At 42.8% G+C, this 23495-nt stretch overlaps 1 protein-coding gene across 2 annotated transcripts; it reads right to left on the reverse strand.

Annotated features, from left to right (window-relative positions):
- Positions 1–1991: 1991 nt before the first annotated feature.
- Positions 1992–9570, reverse strand: pik3ap1 (phosphoinositide-3-kinase adaptor protein 1). 2 transcript variants are annotated; one of them, XM_011602923.2, is made up of 17 exons: positions 9377–9570; positions 8285–8701; positions 7199–7416; positions 6644–6785; positions 6410–6552; positions 6202–6334; positions 5929–6125; positions 5676–5853; positions 5526–5588; positions 5199–5453; positions 5076–5135; positions 4594–4787; positions 4435–4507; positions 4125–4295; positions 3514–3584; positions 2925–3025; positions 1992–2260 (listed from the first exon to the last, which is right to left on the reverse strand). In XM_011602923.2, exons 1-17 carry the CDS (start codon positions 9402–9404, stop codon positions 2146–2148), a joined length of 2559 nt encoding a protein of 852 aa, XP_011601225.2. In that variant the 5' UTR covers positions 9405–9570; the 3' UTR covers positions 1992–2145. The 2 variants fall into 2 exon arrangements, with proteins under 2 accessions (XP_011601225.2, XP_029691351.1); XM_029835491.1 differs by lacking the exon at positions 5076–5135.
- Between the last annotated feature and the right edge of the window lie 13925 nt (positions 9571–23495).

Raw genomic sequence — 23495 nt, forward strand, 5'->3', positions numbered from 1 at the left:
TCTCTCAAGCTGCCTCCATTCAGCTCTCTTCCCAGCCCACCTCCATAGTTTCTCTCTCAGAGGTTCCTGATCTTTTAACAGTTCCTGAGGAGTACCATGACCTTTGGGAGGTGTTGAGCAAGCAGTGATCACTCTCCTTGCCTTCTCACCACCCATATGACTGGGGAATCGACCTGCTTCCTGATGCCCCGCTGCACTCCCGCTGCCTCTAAAATCTCTCCAGATCCGAGAGGAGGCCATGGAGCAGTATATAGTGGATTCCCTGCCTGCTGGGTTAGCCCATCCCTCTTCCTTACCCGTGGGGGTGGGGCTTTTCTTCGTTAAGAAGGATGGGTCTTTACAGCTCTGTATCGACTATTGAGGCCTCAACGAAATTGCCTCTTCACAAAGCCTGTTTCTTCATGAAGCCACCTCGTGCAGATCCATCAGGGAGATAAGTGGAAAACAACTTTCAACACTCCCACTTTGAGTACGATATTTGGCGATGCCATTTGGTTTAACAAATGCTCCCACTGTTTTTCAAGGATTGATGAACAACATCCTGCGAGATATGCTGAATGGTCATGTATCTTGGTGACATCTTGTTTTGTTTTTTTTGCGAAACCCCGGAGGAGCATATCTAGCATGTTCAGCTTGTTCTTCAACGGCTACTAGAGAATCAGCTAGTTGTGAAAGCTGAGAAATGGGAGTTCCATGTTTCTTTTGTCACATTTGTGTGTTCCTGATCTTTTAACAGTTCCTTAGGAGTACTATGACCTAGGGGAGGTGTTGAGCAACCAGTGATCATGCACTCTCCTCCACTGCACCACCATCACCCTGCGCAAGACACTTTTCACTTCCTTATACTGGATTTTAAATATGTAAATTGTATTGTAAATACGCTTACTTTTTATTTTTACTTATTTTGTCTGCTCTGCATGCAACAAACACGAAGTCAAATTCCTGTAAAAATGTACTTGGCAATAAAGTTCTTACTTCTTCCTGACTGTAGGGGCTACAATGAGTTTATCATCTGGGTACAACTCCGAGTCAAAAGACCAGTCTGAGAGGGCCAACCAGTCCCTTTAGAGTGTTGTGGTGTGTCTCGACCAGTCACCCTGCCTCCTGGAGTTCGTTTTTGCCTTGGGTGGAGAATGCACACAACTCTTGTTTCGGCCTCCACATGTCTACCTTTTATGGCTTCTCTCTTACCAGCCTCCTTTGTTTGTTGTCCAAGAGGATGAGGTAGCTGTGCCCTCTGTACAAGCTAACTGGCAGCATTGCAGAAACATTTGGTCCATGCTGCATCTTGGTCAGAAGGTTTGGTTGTCATCAAAGGATCTTCCCCTCCAAGTGGACTTTCGGAGGTTGGCTCCAAAGTTCATTTGGCCTTTTGAGGTCGATGGGATTGTGAACCCTTCTGCCGGACTACCCTCATCTGTCAAGGTGCCCCCCACTTTCCATGTGTCTTTGTTGAAGCCGGGCTCCAAATCAGATCCCCCCCCACCTCCTTGGGATTGATGGTGCCCCAGCCTACACTGTCTACTATGAATCTTGGAGGTCTGGCGATGTGGCCTCTAGTTCCTGGTTAACTGGGAGGGATATGGTCTCGAAGAAAGGCCATGGGTTCCTCAGCGCCAAATCCTTGAATGACTGCTGAGTGATTTTTATCGGGACCATCCAGACAAGCCAGGTAGGGTGCCAGGACGCACCTATTGAGGGGGGTAACTGTCATGCTCCTGTGTTTTGTTGCTGTGTGTTTTCCCTAGGGGATGCTGGTGACCTGTTTTCTGGCTCTTGCTGGCTGCTTCTCCACCGAAGGTTGATCACCGTGATTGAAAGGCTTTTTAGGCAGCCAACACTGGAATCAGTGTTGGATCGTTTCATCCCTGTTGTTGGTAACTGAGCCTTCTCTAAATGAGTAACTCTGCTGTTCTTCAACTCTTTATTAAGCAGATAAATCTATTTATATATGAATATTATATTTTATAAATGACCATTATTTCCAAAGATGTGTCCAACTCATTCTTTATTGTAACAGAACATAAACAGACATTTTGTGCTCACATTGTTGCTTTGTTGCACAAAGCAGTACCCACACACAGACATAAAAAAACAGTCCTGCAATAAAAGATCAACTCCTGCAATAACATATATTTTTCTCAGTCACCGCTGGCGGCGAGGTAGAGGAGGCGGAGAGTCCGAGTGACTCAGGGGTCTTTGAGGGATGGCTCGCATCGGGCAGCGTATGTAGCGCTCATGCAGGTTGTGCTCTGGGATCCTGTTACAGAACAGATGTTACTTATGATGCAGAGGAAATATACTAAAGTCCAAATTGTCCTGACTTTAATAGTCCTTCAAAAGTCAAGACTTCCCTTGAGCAAATGAACACTGGGTGGCAGTTGGTTGGAGGTAAAATTGCCAACAAAACTGAGCAGCATTTAAATGTGTGATGGTGCATCTGAAGTATTGTTGGCACCACAATGCAGCAACGCTGCAAGTCAGGTGCTAAAAAGTTCATAAAAAAAAAATCCCGACAGGACTGAAGCTAAAATGGATATAAATAGGGCTAAGCTAACACAAGCTTCAATTTTGGTTAGCATATTACGATAAAAACATGTAAAAAGAAAGTAATGGCTGCTAAAGATTCAGATTCAGATCCTTTATTGTCCCACACGGGGAAATTTAAATATTGATTACTTTTTCTAATCTGCTGTCAGACTGATAAGAGAAAAGAGGTTTTTGTTTTAGTTTACAGCCAGTCTCAAGGCTTCATGATTATACTGCGGCCCCTCACAGGAGGGACTCAAGACAATTGAATTATAGCTCACACACCCGCTGAACTGTCTCATCTCAAGCATCACACACTTGACATCCACGCTGAAGGAATCGACCTAGCTTGTTATTTTCTTTTCACACTGTTCAATACTCCATCATTGTCTGACCTCTCTGGGACCCTGGGAGGAATCCTGGGCGGACAGTTGAGGGCTGTGGCATCGGATGAGCGAGGAGGTCGTGGTGGCGGAGCACAAATTTCCGACATGTCCTTTGGAAAACCAACACCACTAATATTAGCAATACAACACATCCATCTGTGGTAAACCTTTATGGCCTATTAATCAGTAACCTACAGCATGATCTATCGCCACACATGCCGAAGCCAACCTCACCATTATAATATCATTACTGACAATTGGGTGAATGATGGACTTAATCCAATTGTTCAACCTACTTATTACAATGTTGTTAATGTCATGTCCACAAAGAGAAGAATTGGTTTATTAAAAATGTAATGTGTTTAACAACTGATCAAACACTGTCTAGTCATCTTATTATAAATACAGAAAATACTGTGTGTGTGTGTGTGTGTGTGTGTGTCTGTCTGTCTGTCTGTCTGTCTGTCTGTCTGTCTGTCTGTCGTTATTTATTTCCTGTGATGGACTGATGGTCTGCTTGTACTTCTGAAAGCCACACCTTCTGCTAACACCACCTATCATCTTTAGCAGCGTGCTAAAGGTGATATTTCCAGCTCACCTCAAAGTCGGGTTCGGTCCCGCTGCTGTAGCTGCAGGTGCTGTGAATGCTCAGCCTGTTGCTTTCAGTGCCTGGTGAGAGGAGTCAGAGAACGGCTTCAAAATAAAACCAGTGTGTGTGGTCAGAACTCTTCATCACACACAGCCCAGAATATCTTTCTGTGTACCTTTAGCAATGCAGGGCAGGTGTTAACCATAGAGATTAAATATAAAACATTGCTACAAAGCGACAGCAAAGACTAATTTAATCATTCAGAACAGATTCACACTCATTTATCATCTTGAGCCAGAAACTTGGAGTATTTTCTCTGTCTTTATGTCAAAAACCCAGACAGGATACAACGTTTATGTTCCTTCTCCAGCTCTGCATATAAGAAAAGACCTGTGCAGCGTTACATAAACAGTAGGAATGAAGGGCTTGTAACTGGCCGTATGAATTAAACAGATGGACAGCAAACAGTCAGAAGTGATCCTCAGGGAACAGGCAAAAGCACCAATTAAACAAATGCAATTCAAACCAGTTGGAGATGAAACGACCCAAACTGTGAGCAGAAACCTGCGTCTCTTTTGTTTTGAATGCAGAGCCAGAACCAGATGTGAAAGGAGGCTTACTAGATGTGCTGGATGTGCTGCCTGTTTTCCAGGTGCCTCTCTGGATCACCTGTGGGGCTGCTTGGGGCAGGGTGTGCGTCACTCTGGGCGAAGGCTCATAGATGGCACACTCCTGAGTCACATTGGAGCCCCAGAATAAGCTTCTTTGCAGTGGAGCACTGATCTCATAATCTTTTAGAAAGCAAATCAGACAGTTAGTGACCAATCTGCAACCACTCAGGAGATAAAAATAGATAAGAATGAAAACAAAAAATGAACAAACTCAGGATTTCTCAGTTACACAAGAAGAAACAAGTCAAAAACTACCAACCCAGCTCCTCCCCCGGCTTCTGCCTCTCTTTATGACGTCTGGTGATGCTGTCTCTAAGCCGCTTCAGGTTTTCCTGAACAGGAAACAAACCCCACCCACCCGTTACATCCATGGACCCCACACCCGACAGACAGTAACATGTGTGCGACTGCTCCATACATGCTGATATCGTATGGAGCAGGCCCTCTGCTTGTGGTCGAACTGCCAGGCCTTGAACTCTTGGACAGCTTCGTCCACGGTGATTTCTCCCACTTTCACTCTCTCCTGCAGTGATATGAGCTGCCTCTGCCCGGGCGTTTTCATGCCAGCGTAGGGGTCGTAGACGGGGGAGGGGGGCTGGCCCACAGGCTGAGCTGGACAGGTGGAAACAGACGTTTTAGTAGTGACGAAGTAATGACACCTGTATTAATGTCAATAAAACATACATATTTGGGGGGAAAAAAAAAAAACCTTTCTATACCACGACCACCAATTGAAGGCACCACTCAAGATATGCGAGACAGCATCAGGTCATCGGCGTACAACTATCCACAGTTAGCTTAGTTCTGCAGCTAATGTCTCCATGGGTCAACCAGATAGTGACCTAAGCAGAGCTCACACCACTCACAACACAAAAAATCCAAACCAGGAACCTCTTTTACCTGCACAGGGCTGCTGCTCTGTTTCTAGGCTGCCGTTGGACCTGGCTTTATCTGAAAACACTGTCAGAATTCTGAGTTATTGCGTATATTTCCCTGCAGAAACACCAGACAGAGGGGAAATACCTCTACAAATGACAGGCTGCTCTGGCTCAGGCCCCTGCTCAGGTCTGGGGATGGGGGCTGGAGCTCGGTTGAGGATGGTGGAGTTTGGGCTGTAGGTGTTGTTTGCATCCACCGTGTCATAAATATCCTCGAGGGTCAAACTGTACGGGTCCTCCTCTTCTTCTGACACATGGTGGAGCTCGCTTTGCTGCTCTTTTTTGACCTTGCTTTGGAGGGAATCACTCTCTATCTGCTCTTCATCACCGTGAGGCTTTGCTGGAAGTCATAAAGGGACATGTTCCGTTACCGGCAGACTAACTCTATTTTATTAACACTATTCAAGCGTACCTTGAAAGAACTTTCTCAGCATAGCTTCTTCTGGGTTGTCATTTACTGCACTCATCACCTCATCTGGAAAGAAAGTGGTGTTCATAATGTGATGTCTACCGCAACATCAGACCTGGCTACATTTAGTTTCCTGAATTACATGAATCTTACATAAATCTTCTGCACATTCGGGGTCAATCCCCAACATGGACTCGTATATGTCCTCAGGGCCACCCGAGTACTTCATCATGATATCCTCGGAGGTGGCCGACATCAACTCGTAGACCTCTGCACCCTTCTCGGTGTTGATGGCCCCTTCAAAGTGGGATTTGAGAATGGCTGCAGTTTCCTGGTTTTTCAAACACAATCAGGTGTCAGAAGCGCGCCCACAGCCGCTGGACGACACGATCATGCCGGCACATACAACATATTCATCCATGAACTGTCTGAGGTCGGAGAAGCCTCTCTTCTCCGCCAGCGTGTTGGGGTAGTCTCCGTGCTTGTTCATCACGCTGTAGGCCTGCAATGCTCCGGGACACTGCAGGAGGACCGTGGTCAGCTTCTTCAAACCGTACTTCGCAGCGAAATGGAGCAGCGTGGGAAGTTCCTCATCACGCTGATCTGAAGCCAGAACAAAGCGAATGACTTGAATGATGTCTCAGACGCGTTCTCGCTGTAAATTCCAAAGTTTACGCACAGGCATCCATGTTGATTTCCTCGATCTGCCTGATTCCGAACAGCTGAAAGCTGGACGCGGGCATCCTGGATTTTAGCGACTCGGTCAGCATGTTGTCCAGGGATTCTCTTGCATTGGATGTTAAATTAAATGCCTGACAGGGCAAAAATGTTTCAGCATTGAAAATGAGCAAACCACCCCCATGAGACTGGGCACCTCAAAATTCCACCTGGCAGATGAAGGTCACCGGGTCGACGGCCTTTTCCAGATACCGACTGACTTCTCCCATTATGGTGTAGTATGTAACAGGTCCTAGGCTGACACTAGACGGGCCAGTGTACATGGTGAGGGAAACAACCCCAGCAGGCATGTCTGCAGGAGATGAAGCATATGGAACATTTAGATTTCTCATATCATATCGTCAATGACATGCGATCATTTAGGGAAGTGTATCGATACTCGCCAGGTGCATTAACACTAATGGTGTATTCGTTCTCCAGCGTGACTGCAACTCTTTTTGTTTCTCCATTTTTAGATGAAAACTCCACCTCTGAGGTCTGATGATTGAACTGATGTGTAAAAATGATAAAAAGCTGCTGCTCTTCCTTAAGAAAAGAGAAAAATCAGATTATTATTTTTGTATTTAAAAAACAAACAAACACACACACACAGACCCTACAAAAATCCCTAAATATTTGCAGGTGTACCTATAAGAATTGATGCTGGTTTGAAGGAAAAAGGGTAGCAGCACCAAATATTTTTGGATAGGATTATATAGGATTATGATTTTTTTTCTTTTGTTTGCATATTTTGTGTTTTGAAAATTGATGAAAAGCAACAATTTTCATTAGGATTTTTAAAAGATTCTTAGTTTACAGCACATTTGCATACCTGCCTAAAACTATTGCACAGCGCTGTCTTTGCCTTATTTTAACTATGAAACGAGTCTTTCTGAACAAGACAAATAGTGAGGTAAATGTTTTAGCCACATTTGAATGAATGTTTTGCGCAGTCTTACCCCACACAGAAGTCTGTTGGGCTGAATGGTGAGGCAGGCTGGGCGAGCTGGGCTTGGTTCCTTTTTTGTTAAATTCTCTGTGCTCATTTGTTCTTCATCCTTCTGGATTCTTTCTGGTTGCTGTTCCGATGCGCTCTCTTTCCCCTCAGCGGGGGCATCGTCTGATGTTGCCGCACTGTTGTTCACCTCTGTCGTGACTTCAGTTGGCACTCGGCTGCCTTTGAGTCAAAGAATTAACATTTAACAATGAATTAATAACTATAAAGTCACTCATTGATTACTTCTCATATATTACAGCTGTTTAAAGGATATATCTCACAAAAACTGTTTACATTTACTGCAACGTTTACATTTTTTTACTTCTTTTCTTTTGGCCAAAACTTTATCTTATCTTAGCTTATATGAATTTTTTGAAAGCATTATCTTTTTTTAAAAAGGACAATTACTACATCATTTAATCCGAACATTTTGAACACGACATCAACAGTAGGTAGACTTGCATGCAGCACCTTTATCATGTGGTTTGGCCCAATGTGGTGTGTGTTGTCGCACCTACAATGTCACACAAACCTTCATGCTGATAATCAAGATTAGCCTCTGAGGTGTTAGGTCTAGTAAATACACTCACACACATCAAGGTTGATTGTTCTAGTAGCAAACTGACAGTATAAACCAGGCTAGTTTATCCTAATTCACTAATTCCTAATTCTATGTTAGCTGATCTCTTCCTTCCTGAACCTGATGAAACCAAAATGAATAGAAAATAAATCTTGTGTATGGCTGTGACAAGATGTGATGATGACGGAAACCATCTTTTTTACAAAGAAAATGGCTGAAAAAGCACAGTCACCACCAGTTGGTGTGAGATAGATGGTAGAGGATGTTTTATGGACAGACTATTCACTAGATTCTTTAGCCAGTATAGATATCATACAGACTTCCTGGAGTTTTGAAGGAAGTGTGCGTGGACCACATTGAGCACCTCTTTGGCATTAAAACATAGAGAAAATGGAACTAGCTTGATGCTACTCCGGTGAAACTCCCCAACCAATCTGGTTCTGTGATGTCTGATGAGCTTTTGCATACTTTCCGTGACAGACTCCAAAGTGGCCGAAATGTAGACGGTGGGTTCGTCTTCGGCGGACACTTTTCTCCACCTCGGCCAGTCAGGGAAGACGTCCTGCAGCATATCGTCCTGGGAAACACCACACAGCAGAGCCACCACTCTGTGCGGAGGATAGAAGAGCTTCTGCAGAGCTGCCTGAAGCTCCAGATCGAGCTGCAGTACGCCCAACAGTTCTCCCGAGACAAGCACCAAAATGCAGCTGTAGCTCTGGAAATACTCAAAGTTGTACCCATGGAGCTGATCTGCAGGGCTGATGGCGTACAGTACCACGGATGCCTTGCGGAGTTTCCTGGTAGACTTCAAGATCTGCTGTAAATATATCGCCCATTCATGAGCATCAGCTGTGTATACAACTAACAGCTCGTCCACCGAATTAGCTGAAAAACAGTGATTAGTTTGATTAGTGCACACTGCAGGCATTTAAAACAGGCTGAAAATTGGTTCGGAGAGCTTGAAAACATTAGCTCCTCTAAAGCATCACTGATCCAGACTAACCATGTGGAATGAATGACAGCCCAGTAATGGACTCCCGCATTGCACAGCATACCAGCTGTGAAGTGTCAAGGTGACTGCGGTTTGGGAATGAATGTCCGATTTGTTTGATATGTCAGCGCCGTGCCAGCAAGAAGTTGTACAAACATTGCCCTGTGTCAACACTGGTGGCAGTAATTTATCTGAGCCATTCCAGTGTCTAACCAGGTCAAGTTCACCCCTGTAAACACCAGCTGGAGTAGAAGTCCATGCCCACTATTCCACCTCAACCTCAACTCCCAGTGATGACAAAACAGCCCATGTCTTAAGAAAATGCACATGATTAAAACGTAGTTAGAGTGACTGAGTACCACATGTGAACTGACAGGAAGGCTAACGTACTTGCTTCCCCTTTCTTTATGAAACAAGTTGTTAAAGAAACAGGCCGGTTCCAGACAAACTATACCTGTGTTTCCAGTCAAATGTTAGAAAAGAGTAAATCAAATGACCCTTAAATTAATTAGAAACATCATCTCACCACCTGCAAAAGCACTAAACAGTCAAAAGAACACCTGTATTACCTGATGCATTTGAGACTGGTTCCTCCATGGTAGCGAAGCCTTAAAATAACAACTGAATCAGCCCACAAGGATCATCACAAATGTCTCCCTCGGGTGGAATTAAGCTCCCTTTTCAGTGGAGCGAACTGTGACTGTCACCCCTTACAGCAGTGTGGGCTGTGGTATTAATAGCAGCCCTTAGTTTCCTGAATTTGTTGACTCTGCCTCACTTCCTGAAACAGCTAAAGACAAGAGAAAAGTCATGACAGGGCTGTCAAGTCATGCGTAGTGCCTGCGATCACACCTCTCTTGCTGGTTGTGCACCATCTTTCAATTGCAGAAAATGAAAGAAAAAAGCTTATTTGCCTTGTCGGAACATATTCTGTTGGTGTCCTGAATCAAAAACACAGTGTTAATCACACATACCCCTTGTTTCACAGCCTAAAAATTTTAAACAGGATTCATCATAGAACATCTTTCAAATCTCAAATTATTGCTGGTCCACTAAAGCCTGAGGGATTTTTTTTTCTTGGGGGGGGGGGGGCTGCTGGGACCAGTTTTTTATTGACTGGGACTGCTCTGCCCCTTTGCCCCCATCTTCTCCTCAGCTGTCAGTAATTCCCCCAGTTACGTCACTTCTTTATTTTCTCCTTGGTCTAAAGTAGATATAGTTTTGGTTGTTTTAAATCTGCATTGTGCGTTTTATCCATCTGTGACTACAGTGGCAGGACTGTTTGGGACTCTTCTTCACCGGTAACATGGGACATTTGGCGTAGATGTCCCCCAGGATGAGGAGGGGGGTTCTGATGGTGTTTTTCTGGTGCACTTTTCCTGAGTACCTTGAGTAGGATCTTAAAATGGAGGTAGAGATGCTGTTCAACCCTCTTCACAATGTCGTGAATGTGATGCGTCCAGGACGGGTCCCATGCGGTGAATTTCAGATTGGTGGAGCTGCAGTCACTGTTGATCTTCTGAATCGTCTTCTCCCGCCCCCAGGACCTCTGGGGCCAGAACGACCGGGTTCATGGTCACGTCTCTTACAAAGACCCTTCACCCCGGTTGATCCGTATGGAAAAAATCCTGCGGAAATGCTCTACAAAACATCTTCCATTTCAGAGTAATGGAGGCCACTAATGAAGAAATATTTTAGCCTTGTATGGACCCAATCTAATCTCTGACCTCAGGAGACAGTTGGTTTGAACTGACTAATTTTTACTCTGATATAAATTGTCAGCTATAGACAGGTGCATATCTATAAGCATAATGTCTAATTGAATTTATCACAGGTAAATGAAATAAAAATGCAATTATAGGGTATCACAAACTGTGAAAAAGTGAAGTAGACCGAAAGCTTTGTGGGCTATCTCTCTGCTTAAAAAAAGTTCACAGGCTTTTGTTGTGAATGTGACATTTCTTTATTTCGATTTAGCCAGTCAAAACATGCTATCAAAATGACAGATTGTCTAAGAATAAATCCCGGTTTGGAAACAAATGTTGGCCCCCACACCCCCACAGAAATCTGCAGCCCTCCCACATACACAAGAAAAGGGAACTGAGTAATTAGTTCTTCATCTTCCTGCTAGCCTGCTGCGTGTGGAGTTTAAGCTCTGTGCACGGCACTATAGATGCAGAAACACTAGAGGGAAGCAGACCATCATTTTACGCTCCCACTGTCTGAGGGCTCCAGGTTCAGCACATTGGAATGACAATAACCTGCTATCTTTAGCCACCTCGACATGAATGCTGTTTATAATTCACAGCAATTTAAACAGGGAGGTAATTATTGACCTGTGGAGCCTATGAGCTTAATTGTCTGCATACTCCAGTTAATCGTTAATCACCACTTCCTCTAATTCTTGCATGCAAAAAATATAAAACAATCGTGTTCTTTTTTTATCGTTAGGCCATAGATTCAAACCACCAAATCAATTTACACAGCTGATCCATTCTCCAGCTGTACACTTGGTTTTGTTTCTGCCTTGACATCTATCTGGGAGTTTGACCTTTTAATGGCTGCAGCAAAAGTTCAGTCTCTGACTTTTGAAGCTGCTTGTGAAGAGCAGGGTGATCCATGACCTGTCTTTAGGAACAATTTCCTGTAGAAAAAGAATCCCCTAATTACTTCTAACTCTACCATTAGCTACTATAAGCATGACCGGCCCGTTACCTTTTGTTTGGGCTTCCATGAAACCGCTATCTAATAGGTGGCTCAAAGTAAATCCCCACAGCTTCGGTTTAATAAGACAATATTATTGCTGCTCTGTTTTAACCTCTTATCCAATATCCTGTCTTTTTATTCTGCAGCATGTTTTCATCACACACAGAGACTCTAGGAGGGAGCCTGCATCAGTTCACAACACGACAGCGGTTCTGTCACGAGCATGAACACTCGGTTTCATTAGCCAGTAATATTCTTCATCACTGAAACTGGAGCTGCCAATGCATTACAGCAAATCTAACAATTAACTGTATTAATAACAATTAGAACCATGATTCTGGTCAGGCTAAAGCTGCACTTGGATGTTATATTTCAGGGAGCTCAGCCTACACTCACATAGTGACTTTTACGACCCAATAATTACGACCACTGAGGCTCACTTGTACCCGGGTCATTGAAGACCTCACTGAAGTCCAAGGCATCCACACCAGCCGTCACATGCATGAGGACAGCAAACATGAGAATTACACCCACAACCTTATCAGTTTGAGGCGTCTGTGCTAACTACTAACCATGTGTGACACAGACAATTTTAAACAAACTAAAGCCTACATACTTTCTTGTACCTAGTAACCTCTGTGTGTGTGTGTGTGTGTGTGTGTGTGTGTGTGTGTGTGTGTGTGTGAGTATTAAACGTATTATTGGGTACTTTATTAGAGATGCCCTTTTAATTACTTGGTGGCACATATAGCATTTAGTTACAGTATGTAGATGTGGTCAAGACAACATGATGAAAGCTTTTGACTTTTAACATGTCATGGTTGTTGGGACCAGATCGGAGTATTAACCGCTGATCTACGCCTGGCTTAAGAGAATTCAACTGGACGTCTTTTCGTTTTTCAAAGATGTTTCAGTCCAGTTGAGTTTTTCCTAAGCCAAGAGTTCCCTTCGATCTGGATGACTAAGAACATTCATTGACATGCTGATCTGCTGGGATTTTCACACATTCACCGTTTACAACCCTTTACAGACAGTGGTCCAAAAAAGAGAAAACATCTAGTGAGCAGCAGTTGTGTGGATGAAAATGGCTTGTTGATGTAAGAGGTCAAAAGAGAATGGGCAGACTGGTTCCCAACAACAGACAAGCAACAGTAACTCGCATAAGGACTGGTTGTAACCAAGGAATGAAAAAGATGTTCTACAGCAGCAGAGGACCACTCCTGTAAGATGAGAACAGGAAACTGGGGCCACAATTTGCACAGGCTCACCAGAATTGGAAAATACAAAATTCTGGCTGAATTTGGGTAAGTTCCATCTGTCACCGACCATGAGTTCTGTTTTTGCCCTTCTGGTTACAGGCTGCCTGTTTCTGCAGCTGTGTGGGGATTTCCTGCTGTTTTGGTGACAGTTTGAGTTTCTTTGATCCAATCCGTGACTCCCTGTTGAGCAGAGACTCTTGCATTGCCACAATGGTTTCAATGTGAATGCTGTGTGGATTTTCACCTGTTGGACATTTACTCTGCAATTCCCTATGTCTGTCTCTTTATCCGTGTCTGCTTCTCTATGCTGGAAAAGGGCGAGAACAAGTGAAAGTAAAACGTGGAGGCGCGAGTCTCCCTAATACAAGGCTCTACCAGGAAGCATTTATGAGGCTCAGATAACGTACCCACTTTCAAATAGAAAGGACAGCCCACTATGGGCGAATTGAAGAATCAAATGCTTCATTTAAAGCTGCCGACTATCTGAGCCACAGTCCAAAATATCCTATAATCTCTAATACAAGAGACATCTGGCACCATATGCATAAGAAAGAAGGAGTATCTTCTTTTCTTGCAGGCACATCATCAATATGGAATAACCCTTTATTAAAAATAGAATGGTGCTTTTCTGGAGAGAGTGGAATTCCAAAGGAATCGAGCATATTCAGTGTCTCTATCGCAACAATGTTGTGATAAAATCAATCGAAGGAACCACACAACCTGTAAAATGCAGATTTCTGCAAATTTTTACAGCTCAGGGATTGCATATCTCAGGCAGTCCCCAGAGGTATTGGACTGCCAATCCAATCTCCTATCTCTAAATTTATATTATTAAGTACAATGCCTTACCTTGTGGGTAAAAATTATAATCACCTTATTAGTGGGTTTAAGAGTTATACAGCAGACTTAAAGGCCCCATAAAGGTATGGGGGAGAGACTTGGGAGTAACCTATGAAGAATGGAGCAGGCTGACTGGGGAGAAGCTAAATCCAATGAGACAGCCCAGTGTTGTCTCTAATAAAACATAGACACGGACTGTTGCGACAACACACCATCGTAACGCCCTAGCAGACAGCCAGTAATATGATAAAATGACTACTAGTTTACCTACATAGCCTTGTGGGTTAACTAAGTCACACTAACCTGACCTAGAAGTCTGTGTCTTCACGATAAGGAGGCCTCTGGAGGACCTAGACTTCCTCCTGGAAGTCCAGGAGTCAAATATCGTGCATGCTGGTTGCTTCATGCAATAATTAGTGTTAAACTGCTTCATGCTACATTGCTATTCTTGTACTCTGTCAACTAGGAAGGGTGTCGACTCTGCAGTCTCTCCCGCGGTCCGGGAGAAGCTGTGGTGGGGAGCTAAGGACAAGGCTTGAGCTTTGTTGAAAGCCTCCTTCAGGTCAAGGTACATCCCAGTGTGAACCTTTTTCTGAGTTTATAGATAAAGATACATAGATCAGTTCAGGTGAAGGTTATGTCTGCAAATGTATTTCCACCCAATTTAACAGATGGCCATTGTAGGCCCTAGCCTGATGAGGCTCAACAAAAGGCTGTAGCTGAAGATGCAGCTGAAATGCCAGTTTCTTATCCATTCTTGTCTGCTCCAAAATCAATGACAAACATGGCCAAAGGGGTCCGAGGCATCATGAAAAGCTTGGCCACGGTCAAGGTGACGGAGGAGCGACTCAGCGGTAGGCCTCCGGTTGAAGGTGAGCCTGGGCTTTTACATGGCACCAAGCGAGGAAATGTCCTGAGCCTCTGTAATAGAGGCCTAACCCCCATAGTGGCATTGCAGATGTCCCTCTGGGTTAAGGCGAGTCTGGACAATCTGCATGGGTACCTCCTAGGAAAATGAAGAGACCAAGCCTAGTTTAGACAGTTCAGATCCCAGCAGAGTGTCTTTGCAGTGCAAAGACAGCGTAGCAAAGCAAAACTGTCTCCAGTGATGACAATTTTCACATTCTGCAAGTGCCATCAAGGCCTCAAAAGCTGTAGGTACTGTAAATCTATGGAGGTGAGGCAATCCTTAGCGGTCTTGGAGAAAACTGAGACATGTTAGGCAGAGCCTACTCATTCCTGTTAGGCAGAGCCTGCTCGTTCCAGTGATTCTCAACAGCTAGCATGTGGAAACAAATGGCGTGATCAAAAATAAGGCTCACTTCTTGCCTAAGATTGCCAAGTGCACTGGCAACGTGGGGTCCAAAGACATTGGTCAAAGCAGCAGAAAAAACAGCCACAGTAACACAGCACAGTAGCCCGTTCCCAAGCTCTACCAGAGCCAGATTGTACCGAGAAGGTGAACCAAATTTTCACGGTACTACAGAAAAATCCAAAAAATCCCATGATTTTATTTTTTTTCTCAAAGGATTTGACTCAATTGGAGACGTCTCTAAAATGGTTGACAGGACACCTCCAGCTACAAAATTGTTGCTCACTTCTCTTTGGTTCCTATATTTGTAAGTAATGGACATTTATCATTTTTCAAGAAAATGCACTTACATGATAGCGCTCCGTACCATTACAAGCACTGCTCTTACGAGTGATGTCTCAAGAAAGAGCACGCTCAGATGGAGGAATGGAGGGGCAGGAATGAATGAAAAAACAGTATGTGAGACAAAGACCAGTGCTCTTTGATACACTGCAAGATACTATGAGTTTGTGGGTTCTGGGCTCAGTACAGAGCTTATTACAGGCATTTTGTAATAATAATAATAATAATAATAATAATAATAATAATAATAATAATAATAATAATAACACCTTCATTTGTATGGCACCTTTTAACCAAGAAATGTGGTCCACATTGCTTAACATAATACTAGTGTAAAAGTAGTGTTACTGAACATATAATTAATACAAATAAAGTTAGGGTTATGATGGATGGATGGATGGATGGATGGATGGATGGATGGATGGATGGATGGATGGATGGATGGATGGATGGATGGATGGATGGATGGATGGATGGATGGATGGATGGATGGATGGATGGATGGATGGATGGATGACCACAGTGGACCAGCTTCTGATGGCCACTTCCAGCAGGATTTCACAATGTCACAAAGCTCAGATCATCTCAAACTCAATGAGTTCCACGCACTGCAGTGGCCTCCAGTCACCAGATCTGAATCCAGTAGATCACCTCTGGGATATGGTTGAATCACAGATCACACAATCGCGGATGTGCAGCCGACAGATCTGGATCTTTTTAAGGCAGTTCTGAAGGCAAAAGTGGGTCCAACATTTGTGATATTCCTATTCTTATTCACACACACACCCGCACACACCCACGCATACATACATACATATATATATATACACACACACACACACACACACATACATACATACATATATATATATACATACACACACATACATACAGTACACACACACACACACACACACACACACACACACATACACACATACATACATATATACATATACCTGCATAGCAACAGCAACAACTGGCGATACATTAGGAAAACTTTGAAGATGGAGACACAATTCCAGTTCAGGATTTATATATATATATATATATATATATATATATATATATAGATAGATAGATAGATAGATAGATAGATAGATAGATAGATAGATAGATAGATAGATAGATATAGATATGTATATATTCATTAGTACATGAAAAATTATCTTGCCATCCATAAGAGGGAAATAACAACAAAATACAGGGTAAGCATCAAAACTGAAGCAACTTTAAGGAACGAGGCCGTGACAGAGGCGGAACCGAGTTGTGGGCGTCTAATATGAGACAATGGTTATGTTACCTTCTCACTTACTGTACTTCCTCTATCCTGGGAAAGCTCGGCCTTATATTTGCCTCTGAGACTATTTATGTGACGTTCAAAGTGACGGGGGTAGAGCGGAAACAAAGCCCGGTCGGAGGACGCGGAGCGCAATCTTGAAATGGAAAACTGAAATGGAGGAACGGGTCTCCAGCTGAAATGTTATTTGGATGCTAGCCTGCATAAGAAAAGGACTGTGTTTGGTTTCTCATTGTGAGTCACCAGCAGGGCTCATTGTGATAAGAAAATAAGTCTAATGTTACCTGATCTGGTATAATGCGGACCAATTACCACTCCATTGCACTTCATTACAGGACGGTAATAGGGTCGGGGGTCAGTGCTTGAGATGGAGCAGCAGAGGAAAATTGAGTCGGCATTGATAATATGATAAAAACTAACAGTGAGAGGCCCCTCCAACAAATTATTGAAATTTACAGTTGATAGGGAAACACTATAACCTCATTTGGTAAGCAGCTGGCAGGTGCTCGGACAGAGATCCTATAACACAATGAGAGTCTTACAGGAAAAGGGAAATCTAAAACTATCACAGAATAGTTAGAGTGGTCTTCTTCTCATTGTCCTGTATCCGTGTGTACAGTTCGAGTTTGGCTTTCTAGTTTTTTTTTTTAAACTATCTGGGTCATTACTGCGCTTCTGAAGATGTTATAACAGGATAATATTCAGCATGTTATTGCCATTAAAATCAAACCCACCTCAACAAAATCCAACTTAACTGGCAATATTTTGGAGCATTGCTCTAAAGAGAAATGCAGAGGCTAACAAAATGTAAAACCTCACCATTTCTTTCAAACAAAAGGTGCTGTGACCTTTTGTTTGCTTCAGTTAAAGTGTCGGCATCTGAGCCGCCCTGAATAAATAAATCAAATAAACTGCCGTCAGACACACATTTCCAATCCATCACGGTAATCAGATTCTGTTTACCTGAGCCGGGAACTATCATAAAATGTTATTAAAAACTCAAATGGAGTTTAGCCGTGGAATAACGAGGCATGGGAAATGATGAGCAAACAGCAGGATAAGATTCCAATTACTATTAAACAAGCACTGCATTGACGAGGAAAGAGGAAAATAGCTTTGACATTTCCTATGGCAGCATCTCCCACCTGACAGACACTGCTGGGACATTAAAGAAAATTCAATTCTGGGCTTTTTGAAGCCTGAAGTAGACAGAGTCCTCTTGAAATACTGCTTAGAGATCACTTTTCTCAAGAGCAGGAAGCTGTGTGTATCCTTCATTGTCAATAGTGTTTCTTTGACATCTCTGAAATTCATTGCACCCAATAAATGCTCAAGTTCAGCCGAACCGATCACTTCTTTCAGCTTTAAAATTGGCTTTGATGTACTTGATCAAAGCAGAAAGGGAAATATTTCTCCAACGATTCTACCCTGAGGACAACGCAGTTGTCATAGCAACAGCAACAACTGGCGATACATTAGGAAAACTTTGAAGATGGAGACACGATTCCAGTTCAGGATTTAGGTTCTCCCCAGCTGTGCACAGATGCTGTTGTTCCTGCAATATGTGTGCAAACATAACTGATGAAGATACATTTTCTTACTTGAAGTCATGTCTAAAAATCCTCAATCCTCACAAAATAAATAAATCAAATGATTTTGACTAGTTGGAGCAAAAAATATATAAACACTACTATTACTATGACAAATAATATTAATACTTGGGGGGGTGTTTGGGGGGGGGGGGGCATCAAAGAGTGCTTTATTATGCCCTTATTAGAGAATATACAGTATATAGGCAACATGAACAAAGGTTAAAGTTGTTCCAGAATCCAGAACATTACCAAAATTTCCTTGGCCTTCCATTATAAATATTCTAAATATTTTCAGGGAGTTCTTTATCAAAATCTGTAAACCTTTCGACAAACACTGACATAAAACCTTGGCACAATAATGTAAAAAGAATATAAATCAAAGAGAATAACCAGTATTTGCGCCCCAGTTCAGCAGCTTCACCCACATCAAAGATAATCAAATATTAAAAATTCAACAAGCCTGTAAGTCATTACATCCCACTGAAGGAAATATAATTTATGAATCATTTGGAAGCTCGCTGTTTATCGTTCGGATCTAAATAGGCAATATATTGAGTGCATGCTTCATTGATCAAAACTGTTGTGGAACAACTTATCAAGCAATCATCTCTAACTACTATTTAAAGATCATTTTGCTTTCATCTACAGGCTCCACTCCTCCACGTGATAAGACAGTCAATTTGGATGTCAACTTCGGCTACAGTAATCACGCCGGCCACCAGATAAGTGCGACTTTATTTATTTATATTGCGCGTGCCTCGTACAAGATAATAGTTTCATTTTCCTGAGAAAGTTTGCCGACAACCCTCATTGTGAAGTAAATGTGACAGATTGTGGCTTCATTAGGATTTATCGAGCTGACGTAGATGACTTCATGCGATGAATGGACGGTAACCACAGCGGCATTCCAGGAAGGTTCTCACGGAAACACTCTCTGGGTGTCTTCGATGTTGGAAATACAATAATTAGCATCATCTAGACAATAATTAGCATCATCTATACAATAATTAGCATCATCTAGACAATAATTAGCATCATCTATACAATAATTAGCATCATCTAGACAATAATTCCCAATAAAATGTTTCTTTGTGTTGAATAACCAGGCTGGCATCATGTTCTTGAACACCAAAGCGCCGTCAGATCTGCATCAGGCTCCAAAATCTTCCTCACATTCATAACTAGAAAATAAACCCAGAGAGCTCAGTTTCATTGGCTTACACCTGTGGTACAAGGCAGCAGTGCTACAAGGTTATAGAACATAGGTTGCTATATGATCAAAGCCAAGGGGCTTTGATCATATAGCATAAAAAAGATCAAAGTTCCTCCACAATCCAGGACATGACCAGGCATTTGACCCTGCCGTTACATTCACACCTGTACGAACTGTCTGGAGACAAATTAGGGTCATGTCATGGAAGGTTTTTAGTTCCATTTAGGTAAAAAGTAACGATTAATCACATTTTGGAAACAGCTCAAAGCAAATGTACAGCTGGTGGTTTGAAATGTTCTCTGAATTGATTAAAATCATTTAAAGGAAAACATATGGCAGCGTAGCGAGACACGAGTCCCCTGCCCAGCATGAATTCTGTGATCTTTATCACTTTTCTATTCATTAACAGTGTATTCTTTTCCTGGTTTTGAGTCCAGTTGCTATAATGGTTGATTTAACAGCTGTTATCAACATTTATTAATTATTTTCCCATCAGTGACGGAATAAAAAAACAGCATTCAAGTGCCCAACACCCCCAGAAGGTTAAAGCCTCTGTTGTGTCCTTTGGCATGTTGAGAATGTCGTCTCTCTCTTTGGAGCGCTTTCAAATGGATTTCGGATGTTATCAGAGTTCCTTACAAACAGTGACAGTGCCCCCGCCCAGGTGTTTTAGAAGTCGGCACAACGCCAAGCGTTTAACCCAAAGAGGAGGCAAAAACATGAAGCCACAGAAGACCCCAGACATTTGTTGATTGAGGCCAGATTGATGACGACATTAACTTTTTTTGGGACATATTTTGTACAGTAAACCATTCCCAGCGAAGCGCTCCTGCTACTGTAGGGGTGCATTTAGAGCTTGATGAAGGCTGCCTCACAGCTCCAGCCCACAAATGCACCCTTGTTGGACATTTCTTAGGAATCTGAAAGTATCACTGAAGCAGCTCCCACAGGGACTTCCAATACAGCCTTTATGGGAGTCACCTGAGGGTCTTGTATTTTTTAACATATATGGGGAGCTTTCAAAGGGGGCATTCAATGAGCTTTAATTTTGAAAATTGAGGCACATGCTTGAGAAAATATTATATTATAGAGCCGGTTATCTTTACTCCTGCCATCGTGTGCACTTCCTCAGTCAACCACTAGAGGTCAGAGCTCCACAACAAATACTTCGAAGAACCTCCTCAAATTGGTAATATTCCTTCTTATCACCAGGCTTGCGTGAGAGATGTAATAAGATGAAATACGTTTGCTAAAAACATCATTACAAATCCAATTAATGGTGTCGTTAAAGTAGATGGAAGGAGTGACAGTGCAATGTGATTTGAAAATACAATTAGCCTTCAGAGGAAAACACAGCGGAATCTTGTCAGAGCTGTTGAGGTGTAGGCATCAGTGAGGAGGAACTGGTGTAATCCTTCACAGGCACCTTTCCCGTGTTTAACTGCTGTTGAGTTTTGTATTTTAATGCTGATTATCTCACTATTTTAGTGGTTTTGTTCAGATTGAAAGCTAAAATCCACCAGCGTGTCATTCCTCTATGAGGAGTCCACTTCTAGCACTCTCAGATATTATTCGTGACTCCATAAGAGGATCAACGGGCCCAGAGGACACGGCTTACTGAAATTTATCAGGTGATCAGGAAAAATTTGCATTGTTTGTGAAGCGTTCATCTTTGAACAGAGCTAAAAGCATTAAGATCACGGCTTGGTTCGAACTAGAGCAGCCAAAATATAACATTTGGAACTTACGGGCCTAAAGGAAGCCCAGCATGCACTGGTTCATCATTCCAGCTCACCTTTTCCCGAGATCACCCACCAATTCAGCATCAGAGCACTGCCGTGGAGCAAATTAACAGATGTTTGCGGACGTGAAAATTACAGCGGGGCGTCCTGCAAACATCATGAAACATTTAAACACACCGACATCACGTGTCTCACCTGAGTCAACTGAGCTCCACAACCAGCCAGCTAACAGACATTTATTGTTCCAATTCCTTCATGTTCTTATTTTGGATTTTTCATTCGGTTTTGCTACAAATGGAGCTGTCTGTTTGCACTTTGTGGTGGAATTCCCCCAGGAGGACACCTGTATTCCTCCTCAGATAATCTCTCGTCTCGTTTGCTGTTTGCAAACGTCCTCCATTTTCCTCGCCGTCCCCATTTGCTCCACTCTCATTGACAGCGCAACTCACAACCGGGGATTACGGGCCAAATCAATCAATGAAGGAGGTGTCAGTCAGCTGAGTCAGTCTGATTTTTTCTGCCGGATCCTTGATTCCTCAGAGCTACAGCCCAAACACGCTCTGCGCTGGCCAACAAAGCCCAATCCTCCACGTGTGACCGTTAGACCCAACAGATCCCCCCCCCCCTCCTGCTGCGGAAGCTTCAGACCAACGTCTTTATCCAGATATTCTCCACTTGCTGCAACTTTAGCAACTTCGTGTTTCCCAGTCGGAAGATCTCCAACTTTCAACAAATGGGCTGGGACGACACGAGGCAAGACGGCCGACCAGACGGTGGAGCGTTCCACTCCCCGGCTCCTAACAAGCATAGTAATACATCAGTCAAAAGCAATAATTTTACTATTAATGTAATTCCAATTTGCCTTCAGTGCATTTCACATTGACATTTTCCACATTGCAACAGAGCTTTGATAAAGTTTTTAAAATGCAAAAATGCATCTAAGAGGCTAAAGACCAGCCCGGGTGTCAGCGTGCCTGGCAGAGGACTATGGTACTTAATTTTTATCGGCGTGTGCCCTGGGCATCGGAAGCCTGAATGTTAACATTGGCTCCATTTTCATTATCATCCCATGATTATGGATTTTACTGCATTTAGCTGATAATACAACTAGGAGCTCACCTTAAAAGAAGTTGCTTGAAGGTTTCATTCCGGCCCAAATGAAATTTTCATTTGACAAACAAGTATAATTAGGCTGCACCACTTGTTCAGTGTCAGTCTGTTTTCTGATTGAACTTAGACCAATTTGCTGCCACTAAATGAGTTTGAATAATTTCCATTCTGAATGTCTGCGGGACATTAGCTTTAGGATTGCTAAGTGGCAGCATGCTTTTTGAAGTTGCTGATTATTTGATGCCACCCCTGTCTACCTATACATTTTTCCAGCTTACTTCAAAGTTAACAAGGAAATAGCTTACCTCGGAGTACAATGAGAATTTGAAAGTGTTTTTTTTTTGAGCCAGGTCTGGAAGGCAAAGGGAAAATTACTTTAATAAGTGTGTAATACACTTCGTTAGCTTCAATGCTCTGTGCTCCTTCACTTTATTTCTTTCATGTGACCACTTTCATTGTGCTGAATGGGTGGATGTGTTTCTGTTTAAACAGTGCACCTAATAAGTAATATTGCAGTATCACTTTCATTAAAATCACTAATTACAAATTAATATGTCGCAAATTGCGAGAGCGGCTCCGGCTGGCTTTGACTCCCATCTTCAAATCTGAAATGTAATTTAAAAATGTTTTCCGTCCACTGGGACAACTGGTCAAGTTGGTTTATCTGCCGCATTTGTAGACGGAACTCTTGAGTGATTTGAAAAACATAAAAATATCTCCATATAATCAACTATTAATGGCCCCACGAGCCTTACAATGAGGAGGACAAAAGAAATAGAGGATCCCAAACGAGGCTGATGAGTGGAAACAGAGCTTGTGGACAAAGCTGACAACGTGGTGGTCCATGGGTCTCAAACCGGGTTATCATTGGTCATGAGAGACGGTGTCGGTATGAGGTTTGTTCTAGTGAGGCGGCAGCTCAAAGATCCTCGAAGAAGAGATCGGTAAACAAATTATCACCAGGTCAAGGCTGTTTTATGGCTCATTTCCTTTTACTTTCCATTTTCCTTTTAAGAGCCCACCAAAACATTGTGGTGGATTTAGAGCGGACTAAGAAATCCACTACAAAGTCCCCATAATTATGCGGAATCTACCCAGAACAGAATGTGGGTTAACACATCTACATGCGGTTTGTTTTAATGACGTGACTCATTTGCTTCAAGATTTTACTGATTAAAACAACAAACTGATTAAAAGCACAGAAGCGCATTGAGAACTGCATCAGGGGAAAATGCCAATAAATTCAAAAGGAATCCCCGTTGTAATACGGCT

This window comes from Takifugu rubripes, chromosome 4 (genome assembly GCF_901000725.2).
Source record: "Takifugu rubripes chromosome 4, fTakRub1.2, whole genome shotgun sequence".
Lineage (NCBI taxonomy): Eukaryota > Metazoa > Chordata > Actinopteri > Tetraodontiformes > Tetraodontidae > Takifugu > Takifugu rubripes.

What these genes read in the sequence shown, in the direction of transcription:
- pik3ap1 (XM_011602923.2), bottom strand. Translation starts at nt 9,404, where the DNA reads ATGGAGGAACCAGTCTCAAATGCATCAG. An exon ending in CGGTGACCTTCATCTGCCAG is followed by an intron (nt 6,335 to 6,409) that starts GTGGAATTTTGA and finishes TTGCCCTGTCAG; the next exon opens with GCATTTAATTTAACATCCAA. An exon ending in CGAATGTGCAGAAGATTTAT is followed by an intron (nt 5,589 to 5,675) that starts GTAAGATTCATG and finishes CTTTCTTTCCAG; the next exon opens with ATGAGGTGATGAGTGCAGTA.